Genomic DNA, 13,425 nt, shown 5'->3' with positions numbered 1-13,425 from the left:
CGGTGGGGTATGTATCCTGGTCGTTGTATCAGCAACTCCTACAGGTCGGTCGGGGCGCCTGCTCAGCAAGGAAGGGAACTGGGGGAGGTAGTGTGATCCTCCCACGCGTTACACTCCCCCAGTGAGAGTCCTCGCTGTCAGGTGAAAAGAAACTGTTGGTTGACTCCACATGTGTCGGAGGAAGCATGTGGTAGTCTTCACCCTCCCAGACCGACGGTAGGGGGTAAGTGCGCAACGACCAGGAAGGGAATTGGCATAACGATGGGAGAAAAAGTACGAAAAAAGATTTAAATTCTTTTATTTTATTTTTTTTAAGGAAGGCATCCACATTACAGCCGGCTGCGTTGCGTTGTGGACTCCTCTCATGACCCACCTGACGTTACGGCAGCTTGATGGAACTCTGACATTATGTGGCAAACACGTTAAAAACACATCATGATTCATGCTCAGCGGAAAACAACAGCGTTTTGCTTTCTATTAAATAATAATGAATGCTGAATGTTGGAGGTGACCGCAAACTGAGTCAGTGAAACAAGAGTTGTGGAGCAGTCGGCCTCCAACACTAGCCTCCCTGGGGGTCTGCTGTCACATCTAACACTAGCCTCCCTGGGGGTCTGCTGTTACATCCAACACTAGCCTCCCTGGGGGTCTGGTGTCACATCCAACACTAGCCTCCCTGGGGGTCTGCTGTCACATCCAACACTAGCCTCCCTGGGGGTCTGCTGTCACCTCCAACACTAGCCTCCCTTGGGGGTCTGCTGTCACCTCCAACACTAGCCTCCCTGGGGGTCTGCTGTTACCTCCAACACTAGCCTCCCACAACCCAAGTGAAATATCACATCAGTGAAATTGGTGGGTCTGACTTACCTATAGCCAGCTAGCTCCTGAAGCGAGGGCATGGCAAAGAAGCTTTTCAGGGAGAGGGAAGCAGCTATGGGACGAGAGGAGGGGTTATCACACAACATTCACACATAACATGCACACAAACGCATCTCAGGCTGTGCTCTAAATACCAGCTTATATTAAGTTATTATTTTTATATCTTTATTAAGACAGTAAGAATGCTGAGAGGGAAGGTTCTGGTAGGAATTTATCCCAGGCCAGTAGGAACATAGTGTGCGTTTCCAGAGGTGGGGTGGTGTCTTATTCAAACCGCCACGGTAACCACAAAAAGATATATATACAATTGTTCGAATGCATTTATTTCTGTAGTAGTCTATTCTTTATAGCATATAGCCTGCCTCTAGTCTAAATGTCTATCTTTAGAGGACGACTTTGCAGCAGGAATATTGTTTGGGATTCGGCAAGCAGGCATTCGTTATTGAAAGTGAAACAGACAACATAGGCTACTGAACACTGTTTATTGACGCTTGCAACTGGCAAGAACACAGAACAAATTGTTCTTGAAACTAAATGTGCATATAACAGAAACAGATAGGCCATTACACATTTATAAAGGCACTGCAAAGTTATAAAATACAAATAAATCCTAAAGTGCACATTCATTGCGGCAATTTATTGAATAAAGGCCACTCGTTTAAAAAACTAAAACCAATGAAATAATACAAGGTCTAATAAATTAAATGAAAAGCCATTTTCGCATTTATTCTCTCAATTTTAGCCGCTATATATGGAATAAACAATGCCTTGAACCATAGGCGGCGCGTGAACCGGACATTAGGGTAAGGCAAAATGTTTCCTTTTTTGTCAATACACACACCCACTAGGCTATGTGAGGCGAGCCCCACTCATTTAATATATAGTGCAAATTAAGTGTTCAAATGAAGGCATCCAATAATAGATTAACCATCGTCTTACCTTAATGCAGCAAAATGCGATGTTTCGTCTTGGCATCAATCTTTTCTGCTTTAACTTTGTCTGAGATCACTTTCAATGTGAAGCAGACTGGCGCATTGTTGTTCTTAGCCAGTTTTGGATGTGATGTGCCTCATTGCTGAGAAAGACCGTTCACAACTTGAATCACAAGTTGCAGTGCTGACAGCAATGAAGGGAACGTTTTTCGTAATTTAGATCTCATCATGCTTTGAAAACAATGTACATACAGTAGCTCTAAAAAGTGTCCACGATTTGATGAACTCTGGCTCCTCATGTCCTCTTAGAGCAAGCCCTTGTTTGCCAAGATAAAACAACATACAGCCTCAGGTGATCCGTAGTTATGCCCAGGGCCAGCCCGGTGCAGCTTCTAAATTACTTTGTTTATATGCCTTGGAAAAATACTGTATATCCATTTTGCTTTTTGAAATTTGACTAAAAATAGTCTGCTGGTGTTCGCTACAAAGCGATCGGCGGGCTGAAATTCGGAATGCAGATGTTTGCTTTACTCGGCCTGTGGGATCAGGATGATCATGTGAATGATGTGATTGGCTACATTATTTAACCTGAGCCTATGTGTGATTGGTTACTGCCTGTACCTGGAATGTTAAACGCTGCCACCAATTGACACCTTCGTCGTTGACACCTCGGCCAGCGGGCTGCAGCACAAGACATACAATAGCCAGCAGCCTGCGCACATTATATATACATTTCAAAATTCCCAGCATAATATTTTGGGTAGGCATAGCCTAGCCTGGCCTTATATACCCGCCGCCTATGCCATGAACATAGCTTTTAAATTAACATAACGCCACACCAATTATTGCCAATAGACGTAAAATACGCTGTAAAAGATATAGCCACTTAGCCAATTATACGTTATTCTGAGACGATAATTAATCTGTATCTGGATAACCAAGGCACGGATTTTGTCGCGACAGGTAGCGTTATGTCGGGGAAATTTATATCTATAGAATGGTGTTTTTTTCGTCCACGAAAAATGGAGCCTCTAATAATTATTGCCAATAGACGTAAAATATGCAGTAAAAGATATAGCCACTTAGCCAAAAAGTTAAGCTAAAAACGCCGACAATGCCACTTATTTCAAATGCGTTCTTTGAGATGGAAATTCATACAGTAACTATTTATTTTGTTAAGTGTGTGGTAAGGCTGAGCCCGAACCCTGTTTTTAGGGTTCGAACGTTCGCCAGGTTTATCGAACGAACGTTCGAACGTTCGTTTTTTTAAATTTTTTAATAAAATCTTTTTTTAATAGATTTTTTTTTAATAATAATTTTTTTTTTTATTGTATTATTATAGATCCTACGGAGGGCGGCATTGCATAGTCTATTGGTGAAAAACATGTTGTTTACAGTGGTGGCTGTTCATGTAAACATGTAATTAAACAAAGCACTCAGAAGAAAATAAACAAGCTACTGAATCAAAGTATGATAAACAATAGCCCTTGCAGTCACGTAAGGGGCTAGATAAACAAATGCATTCGTTTTGTGGCATTAGCGTTATATAGTTAGTGTTACAACTTACACGTTCAATAACAGGTATTCACTCTTGGTCGACGGGGAGGGGAGCCGGGAGGAGAGGCGCACGCCTCGGCTCAACAGACCCGTCCACCGTCTACCTCGGACGGGTCTGTCCACCGTGCGCCTGCTGTTGTTTCCAACGCAACCACCTCCCGCCATGAAGCTCGCGCTCCGTGGCCGAAAAAGGATGGTATTCATTAATGATCCTAATCTGCAGGTTCACCTACGGAAACCTCGTTACCGATTACTTCCTCGGCGGGGAGCTAACTACGGCTCCCCGGTAGCTACGGTAAGTCTGTTGAGGCTTGCCGATTGGTGGTAACAGCAGAGGCGGGTGCAAGCGGTGTGACGTAATTGGCAGAATCGCCTGTCAATCAAAATAGAGCTCTGGTTGAGAAATAGTATCCCGCTGCAGCCCGGCAGACCATACTGGTTGAGCCGAGCGCCTCGCATTCACATCACCTCAACCCCGTGCGCATCCTTTATTTTTTTTTCACCGAACGTTCGAACCTATTAATTAATGTCCGAATGTCAGCGTAACGAACGAACGTTCGAATGTTCGAACGTTCGGGCTCAGCCTTAGTGTGTGGTGGGGCCGTGCTTTGTTTTCAATCTGATGTGTGGCAGGAACGATTACAGTATAGATCAAGCATCTGGGGAAGTATATTGCCTCTTGATATGTGTAAAAAGGTCACGGTGCAAGATGAGGATTTATATGCCCGCTCAGTTATATTTGACCTATATATATTTGACCTATATATATATATATATATGCGGTAATTATAAATATATAAATGTAAATATGATTATTAACATACAAATATATATTTAATTAAACTGAAGCATTTCATATTAAAATGTTAATGGCTATAAAGGCTATTTAACTCACCAGAACTAAGCTTTTTCTGGGCATTTTGAGTGCATCCTGTGCTCTCTGTAGTTTTATTTTCTTCTGCCAGCTCTGAGAAAACGTGGTGATCAATGTTCGGCACAGACCCATGGCTCGTGCTGTGCGCTCCTTCTCTGATGTCATCGCATTGGTGACCGCCAGGTGAAGATTGTGGCCAAAACAGTTTAGCCATTGCCAGCCCAATTCCCGCACTGCTGCAACAATATTTGCCCCATTATCGGTAGTAATACAACACAGTTTGCTCTCATCCAGAGACCACTCTCGGAATGAGCAGCGAAGGGCTTCGGCCAGATATTCCTTTGTGTGGCTTTCTGGTGTGAAAACGGTCTCCAAGCACTTGGATTTCACTTCCCAGTTGGGAGTGAGGTAGTGCAACGTGAGGCTCATGTAGGGCATCATATTTACACTGGACCACATGTCCGTTGTGACAGAAAAATTTTCCACTTATTTTATCTGTGCTACGATTTTGTTTCTTACTTTAAAGTACATTTCTGGTATGGCTGTTTCCAAAAAATATGTTCTGCCCGGCAGTTCATACTGTTTGTCGAAGGACTGAAGCATAGCTCTGAATGACGGCTTTTCTACAGTCTGGAAGGGCACCATCTCCGCAACCAAATACTGTGTTATTTTTTTTATTTTTTATTTTTATCTACTTTTTCTCCCCATTTTCTATTTTTCTCCCATCCCAATTTCATATTATCCAATTCTGTCTCGAACGTTGTTAGATCATGCCTCCCACTGGTCGGCTGCAATGTGGACGAAGCCTTGCATCATCACGTGTCCCCTCCGGTACACGAGGAGGCAGCCGTCGCATCTTTTCACCTGCACAGAGCGATCTCTCAGTGGCGAGGAGTAGCACGTGGGAGGCTCAGGCTGCCCCCGATGCTTCCTGATTCTGCTGTACAGGCGCACCAACCGACCTGTAGGAGTCACTGTCCACAACGTCCGATCACCACCCACCGGCTTTCCCACCCCCTAATACTGCCAATTGTATTAGTATGAACGACCAGCCAAGCCGGAAGCAACGCCGAGAGCTGGGCTATTTAGTCACTCTGGCAAATGCCTCGGAAACTCCTAACTGACGCAGTGCCGAGCCGGTACCTCCCGAGGTCCTGAGATGCGATGCCAGATTCGTTGCGTTTCCTCGCATCACATTTATTTTCTTGCTGCAAATGCGGCACACTGCCTCATCTACATTCTTAGGCTTTCCCTCTTCATCAGGCTCAACGCCAAAGTGTTCCCAAACAGGTGAAGTAACATTCGGTTTAGCTACAAGATCCATGTTTACTTTTTTTTTTTTTTTTTAACTTATATTTGATCCATGTTTACTTTTGAGTTGATTGAAGAGCAGAATTCAAAGCGAAAACGTTCAGTATAGCAGCAACGCACATGGGGTTCGATGAGATCAGGGTGTTAACTGCACAACTGCGAGTGGAAACATTCGAACACATGGCGTGAAGAAAATAGGCTATACACAATTATAATAATATAATAATAATAATTATAAACATTTTAAATTAAATAGAAAACAGCGGTGATGCGGTATTCAGCTTAACTCTGCGGTGGGCGTGACGTAACAGCGATACCGCGGTAACCGCGGCAGCTCTATCCACTACACCATCCTCTGGGAACAAGCAAGTTGAGTTTCTGAGACCCAACAAATACAAATGCACACATACACAGTAACCAAGGCCCAGGTTCTATAGTACATCAGCTAGGGATGGGCGCAAGTGATCGATTCCTCGCCCTTACGAGGGAACTGTATTTGGTTACCAAGTAAGTCCACTGAAAGTGCTTATTTTTTACACTGAAACAGAAATCAAATCCCAGATCGCACTCCGAGATCCCATGATGTGAGTTGTTACAGGAAGATAACAGTGGAAGCCTGAGAGAGAGTTGGAGAGGAGGATCTATGGAGTAATGTTAAAGGTTTGTTGTGTTGGAATACAGCTAGCTTAGTGTTATCTAAAGGATGAAAACAGTGTGTCTGTTGCGCATGATGTTGCACACTTCATGCGCACTATTGATACAGATGCACTGAAGTTGTGGCTTAGCTAACTGTTAACATTAGTTGTGTTACATGGACCCAGACACTGCTAGCCAAATGAGAATTAGTTGTGCTACATGGACCCAGACACTGCTAGCCAAAGAAGAAGACATCTTGTACCAAAAGACCTTTTTCTCAATGTGCCGTTCCATGAGTGGAGAAACCTGATGCAGACAGGGTGCAGGTACTGGTAATGTTAATTATTACAAATAGTAACATGTTTTGATTGACAATATGCACTAATCATCTGGTATATTGCTGTGCATGGTTATTGCTGCTGCCATGCTCTCTAAGATGCATTCTAAAAAAGATATATATATATATATAGAAGAATTGATTTGCCTAAACGAGGAATGGATCATCACTCGTGCCCATCCCCAACATCAACAAACTGACCAATGATGAGGGTCTCTTCCAGGCAGCCAAAGACATGGCCCAGCGCAATCATCTTCCCCAGGTGCAGGTCGACGGGGAGGTGGGCCAGGACGCGGCCCAGAAAGGTCAGCTCGCCATCCTCATTGTTCCCTGTGACGTCACTCTTCACAGACAGGGCACCCATCTACAGCACAACACACAAATACAGAGGAAATTACTATGGGCATGTCGATTTTCTTACATTTGCTCTTCAGTCATTTATTATCTAGTTTTTAGGTTGTGTCGTTAGTACATGCAGCCGTATTCACCTCATCATTAATTTGTCTATTCGGTTTCAAGAAAATGTCATATTTGGCCAATCATTTGAATAATGACGAACAGACTATTCTGATCTGATTTGATCAGATCAGAGGTTTTGTGAGTTAAGTGAGTGGTGGTTATGTTGTCTTTCATATTGATAACGCAGGATATCACAAAGTAAGGACACAGTTTAACATCATGACTACACACAGACTTGGCTGATGGAAGGAGCACGTCCCGTGTTAGACTAAAACTCCCAAGATGTAGCACTGAACGGCACAGGAAGTCCTTCATTCCGACAGCCATTAGACTATACACTGTGCCTCACTGCATCACTGAGCACAGGGTGACAGTACAGGCCTGGCGAAATCTTCCTGGACACTTTTTTTTTTTTTACACTTATTGTGTATTCTAGGGCTGTCTTAAATACTTTAAAGCTTTGTTCGATGGGCATGGGAAAATAAAATTTGAATATATTAAAAGAAATAAAAAAATAAAAATAAATATTTTTTGCAAAATCAACTCTGCCTCTCTTTGTTAACTACAACAAGCAATGCCGTTTGTTATTTAAGATGAGGTCGGACTCGGCACCGACAGATTTGTGTTCATTGTGCTGCTTTTATAAAGCCTCAAATGAAGGCTTACAATATTTCATGAAAGCAAAGTGTTTCGTTTGTCTAAGATTTAAAAAGGTTTAAACTTTACAGCACTGACAATTCTCTATAGTATTTTTTATAGTGTCCCGACCCATATAAAAACATGTCTGAAGTCGAATTCTGCCTTTGTCTCTATTAACTGGTTGAGTGCCGAAAACGTAGAACTACGTTTCTGTCGCCCAACCGTTGAGTGCCGGAAACGTAGATCTACGTTTTTCTCACGGTATTTCTTTTAATCGCTATTGCCATTCATAATTCAGCGGGGCACCTTGTGCATACTGTTCCGAGTGTGTCTGAGCTGGCAGACGGTCTTATACCGCCCTCTAACGCCTTTGGCCATTATTGCACTCCATTAGAAACGGGTTAGTTTCTTTTCTCTACCGAGCTGTGGCGTGGGGGCGGGTCCTAAACACTCACAAAACGCACGCTTGTAGGGATGGTTTGGACAACTGACCCCACCCGCCCGTTGATGTGCAATGCCCAACAACGTCGGAGACAGGATCGCTGTGGATAACTGGAATGGCGATCATATGGCGATCATATATGAAAGCTTGCGTTGATCCGATATTTATTTCTACCGCGATTGAAGCTATCTGTGTTTTATGTGTGTGGCTGTTTGCCGTTGGGTGGAGGAGGTGGGGGGGCCGGCCTAAACCACATTGCATGCTTGCACGAGGAAGGATAATAATGATGATCTAGTGTTGATTTCAGGAAGATCCGATAAGTCTTTTTCCTGGAATTACTCAGAAGCACCCAAACTATATTCATATTCAAAACGGTATAAAACGGAAATGTACGAATGAAAAAAGAATCTGTTTTTTGCACGTTGACTGGAAGCAACTCACTGACACTCGACAGCGTTATTAGACCCATAGCTATACTATAAAATATAGGTTTAGCTCTACAAACTACAACTACGTTTACATGGGGTTAATGGACGGCAAGGCCAGGTCACTTCCCGGAAGGGGCGTGGCACTCAATGTGTTAACTACATATAAATATTTATATAACCGTTTGCTTTATAGACGAAGGTTGCAACATAATTATGTAATGTAATGTTGCTGGCAGTGTAACGGAGAGCAGCCGCCCAGGCAGCACAGCTCCCGACTCATTATTAATTTAATTAATCCAAACCACTTTATTTATAGAGCACATTTAAAAACAACAAAGTTGAACAAAGTGCTGTACAACATTAAAAAACACAACATACATTTTTTTTAAAGAATTTATATATATATTTTTTTTTAAATCATACAATTATCAACCATCTAAATTATTAGTTATGCACCGAATATTCGGCCACCGAAAATTATCGGACGAAAATGGTTCAAAAAGGCACTTACCGAAAAAATATCACTGAATGTCAAAGAACAGGGTTACGTGGGGGACCCTGATGTAAACAAGACAAACGTCTTTCTTTGGTCTGCATTAGTGCACTGCAACCTTGCCCAGGCCCGACGGGGCCCAGCCCGGCCCGGCGGGTTCGGGCTGGGTAGGGCTTTTTTTTTTATAAATAATTCGGGCTCGGCCGGGCCCGGGCACCGCCGTTTTTTTTTATTGCGTTTTTTTCTTCTTCATATAACTAGGGTTATAGGATAACCTTCGTTTTCCTTTAAGATTCGCTTTCTCTTTTGCGCCAAGCTGTCATCAGAGAAACATTTGGATGTAATTACCGCAGCGCGCAGGGAGAACTCAGGCCGGGGACAACTCGCTTGGTTGTGTTGGAATATAGCCAGTTGGCGAACGTTTTATGTGTACTTGGATGTATGTAGCCAGTTGGAGAAGTTTTGTTAAAGTTGTTCAACGCGTTGCTGACGTCGTGGTGAGTGATGTTTATTATTTGCTGGGTCGGACTCGCTACCTGTTTTGTTGTGCTTTTCATATGTTGCTCTGCTCGAAATCTGATTTCTGTTTGTATAGTGACTGAGTAGGCTATTGTGTGTCGTGTGTGTGTGTGTCAAAGAAGATTCTATAGCCTTCAATACGTTTTACGAGGCTGCTCTATAAGTGAGCACTGGGAGGGAGGCATAAATGCTTCTTAGTTTTCAGCGTGATATGCGTTATTTAGGCAGACCTATTGGACATTTTCGTTTATTTATTAAGTTAATATATAAAGTGTTTAGAATATTTAAAACAAATACAAAAAAAATTACATTTTAATAATAATAATAATTATTATTTTTCTGGTTTTCATGCGGGCTAGGGCTTAAAATATTATTTACAGTCAGGCTTATTTTCGGGCAGGGCCTGAATTTCACGGGCTCGGGCAGGGCTCGGGCTTTATTTCAAGGCCCTTGCAGACCACTAGTCTGCATCCCCTTAACAATTGTGTGTATTGAGCCGTACTGTATTGTACCCATTCTGCAATCTGTTAAATAAAGTTTTCATTAATTCACGTTCGTAACCTACCTAACGTGTTGTTGTGATGACGTAATCAAAACGCGGCTTCAGTCATTACATGCGCAACGTGAGCTCTTCACGTCTTCAGTCCTGTGTTCTGCAGCCTGTGATAACTCCTCTTGGGACTCGGGAGTCGCGCTGTTTCTATGTAAACTCCGCGAGAAACGTGTCCAATAAATGAGTCTTTAACATGCTTTATATCCTCGCCATTACTATATGCCCGTCACAGTTAAAAACCTTTTTAACTAACGTTAGCATTAAGCTAGCTAACTGTTAGCTAGCTTAACGCTAACGTCGCTTCCATTCCTCTCTCTCACCAGTCTCTCTTAAGCTACGTCATCCCCCGCTAAGAGTCACGGGAGATGTAGTAAATACAACAGTCCTTCCATCGCAGACTGTGGGTGGGGGAATGTGATTGGACCAAAGCAGAGTTGACACACACACACAAACAGTGCATTCAGACATGCAGAAACGCTGCTTGCAGTAGAGAGAAAGAGAAGAATTTTGACTCATTGCGTTTGTGGCGATGTCTTGCAGATAATACAGATAATACATATGAAAAGTATAATTTGCTCAGAGTCCAGAGACAGTTGTGGTTCGGTCCGGATCTGGACCAGAGCCCGGACTTTGAGAATGCCTGTGTTAGACCTACAGTATAATACTGCCAGGCACCAGCTGCTATAACAAAACCAAAAGTTAAGTTTAGATCTGTATTTCTTATTTCTTATGGTTTTGTCATTATTATTATTAGTATTGTTGTTACTGTTGATGTTGATATTGTGTTGGGGAAAAAAACAATAATAATTGATAATAAAAAGAAATAAAAAAACAATCAGTATCGGCAGTGTATCGGCCGATATGGCTGATCGATGATCGTTATCGGTGGCAAAAAACCCGTGATCGGGGCATCCCTAATGACCACGACTCATTTTGGGTCCTCCTGACTGACCCATAGTTTAAGAAAGCCTGCCCTACATCTTTCTCATCTAGCGGACACACACACAGCCCCGACAGCGCTAATGCTGGCCGACACAAAGCTCCTGATATAGCACTGCATGTCATACTCTCTAATACACTGTGACAGAGCTGGTTGCTCAGCTGACCACCCAAGTATCACCATCATTACAGCACATTTAAAAGCACAGTCACATCCTGCATCTCTTTCAGGACCTCTTTCAGCTGGATCACCGTCCTAACGATCTCACTGGGATTGGGGGGCGACAGGGCGGTGGAGAGGAGGGCACGGGGGTCTCCCATGTCCAGAAGCTTCACCTTCAGCATGATGGGGCCTAGTGGGGCGATCTGAGGGGAGGAATAATATAGGGCAGGGATCAGTTTGCACAAAACACCTTTGAGTCAGTACAGTGGGTTTTGGTTTCTACAGGGCTTGACAGTATTCAGTAGGATATACTACTGAAAATAAAATCTTGCAATTTAGAAAATTTTTAAATGTAGCATGTGTATAGCCTGAGATTCAAAGTAGGCATGTGTGTTTTGATTTACAGTAGCTTCAAAGATCATTATACTTAAAATATGCTGTAAGTGGTATCGGCATTTTGGCTATCAAATTATGAATTAAGATCCAGCAATTGTACATCTTATTTCTTGCGTAAAATGTTGTCAGAGGCTATTTAACAAAAACATACCCCCTCTAAATGTATTTGTCGTAAAAATAGATAAATAAATAGATAAATTATTATAATTAAATTTAAATTTGCGTTCCTCGACAGTATGAGAAGTACTTCTTCTTGGAACTTTCTGCATCACCAGTACAGTCTCTTACCAGCATCTCAGGGATCATAAAGTCTGGTATCTCGTTCATCCAGAATGACTTGTTAACCAGCCGGTAGCAGTAACCCTTAGACACTCTGCCTGCCCTTCCTGAAAAGAGACGGGGAAGAAGAGAAAATACCTGGATAGATACGACATCCGCAAAAGGAACAAGGTCAGAACCGGAGGTTTTCTGCAAGGTATTGTTGTACCTCTGCGCTGGTTGCAGTTGGTCTTCGCAGCCCAGGTGAGGCGGAGGGACTGATAATTTGTTTCCTTATCACACACAAGCTGGCGAGCCAGGCAGAAATCGATCACTGTCAAAAGGGATGAAACGCCATCAAGTTCTAACTGGTGCGATCTGTAAAAACCTAACCTTGGCAAACACTGAGGGGGGGAAACAAAGTAGATCCAGCTGAGTGGAACATAAAGAGCAGCTACCGTATTTGACGTCAGGAACTGTGACAGAGCTCTCTGCGATGTTGGTGGAGAGGATGATCTGTGGAGGTGAAGGGATCATCAGTGCTCTAAATATTTACGTATCCCAGTCTTCAACTTCATGTGCCGATAGTAGCCAGGGATAATGAGGCATGTTAAAAAAAGATTTGATAAATTATACAAATAAATCAAATAGCTAGCTAGCTAGCCAGGCAGCATAACAGTCTGTTAACACTTTAAGTGCCAGCAGGGGGCGCACGATTTAGTGCTTGAGTGCCAGCGCTGTAGTCAATGGGAGGGCGAGCACATTTGCAAACACATAAACTATATCTTATATCTTATAAATTATGGCTATGTGTCTAATACGCGCGCCGCTTATCAATGACTTGCTTGCAGTCAACATGTACGAAACGGATTGTTTTTTCATCGGTACATTTCCGTTTTATACCATTTTGAAAAACGCTCGTTTTTGGAAATTTCCAGAAAATAAAAAAGATTCTGTGATAAACGCCCTTTAGTTGAATAAAAAAAAATTGTCATTTTTTCTGCCTATTTATGAATAGTTTTCAAATAAACGCTAGATTATCGATACTAGATTGTGTACTTATGCACGCTAGATAAGCGGGCTGAAAAATCGATTATCTATTTCCTGATCAGCACACACACAAACACACACACACACAGAGGACACGTTGATATATGTGAAAAAAAACTCTGATTACCCCAAGACTGGTAAAATAGATTCCTTACCTCAGATCAGATGTTCTCCAAAAAGATTATTCCAATTCCTGATAGTCATTCCAAATATCGATCGCGTTTATTGATCCAACGCTGGGTGCTCGAAACACATATTCCACGCTGTTCTGAGGGACCACAATGACTGCAATCGTCTCGGGTTACATGCCTGACAAGTAAAAATGTGGATTCCGGATTTTCTTTTCCCCATGCATTTTCATTCAGTCCAATCCAAAGGGTGCATTACCATCCGGGAGACGATAGGGGGCAGTATTTTCCCTGTTCGAGCTCAAAGCCAGTCCCAATGGTAACGGGAGGCTAGATTGATGAAAAATGAATGGAAATCGCTAATAAAAAAAACGACGATTAAATTACGAGATTTCTCGTCATTGGCACTCAACGTATGGCATGAAATAACGA

At 42.6% G+C, this 13,425-nt stretch overlaps 1 protein-coding gene across 1 annotated transcript in view; it reads right to left on the bottom strand.

The window, feature by feature from the left end:
• Positions 1-13,425, bottom strand: part of tdrd9 (tudor domain containing 9) — a gene marked incomplete at both ends in the record, with an annotated part of 174,432 nt that overhangs the window by 119,151 nt on the left and 41,856 nt on the right. The window contains 6 exons of the mRNA XM_084311176.1: positions 868-931; positions 6,728-6,890; positions 11,233-11,364; positions 11,846-11,943; positions 12,045-12,149; positions 12,274-12,331. Of these exons, the coding sequence (XP_084167302.1) occupies positions 868-931; positions 6,728-6,890; positions 11,233-11,364; positions 11,846-11,943; positions 12,045-12,149; positions 12,274-12,331 (620 nt within the window). The remainder of the gene's footprint in view (positions 1-867; positions 932-6,727; positions 6,891-11,232; positions 11,365-11,845; positions 11,944-12,044; positions 12,150-12,273; positions 12,332-13,425) is intronic.

Source organism: Notolepis coatsorum, assembly GCF_963971535.1.
Source record: "Notolepis coatsorum genome assembly, chromosome: 3".
Classification (NCBI taxonomy): domain Eukaryota; kingdom Metazoa; phylum Chordata; class Actinopteri; order Aulopiformes; family Paralepididae; genus Notolepis; species Notolepis coatsorum.
This window is presented reverse-complemented; position numbering and strand designations above follow the sequence as displayed.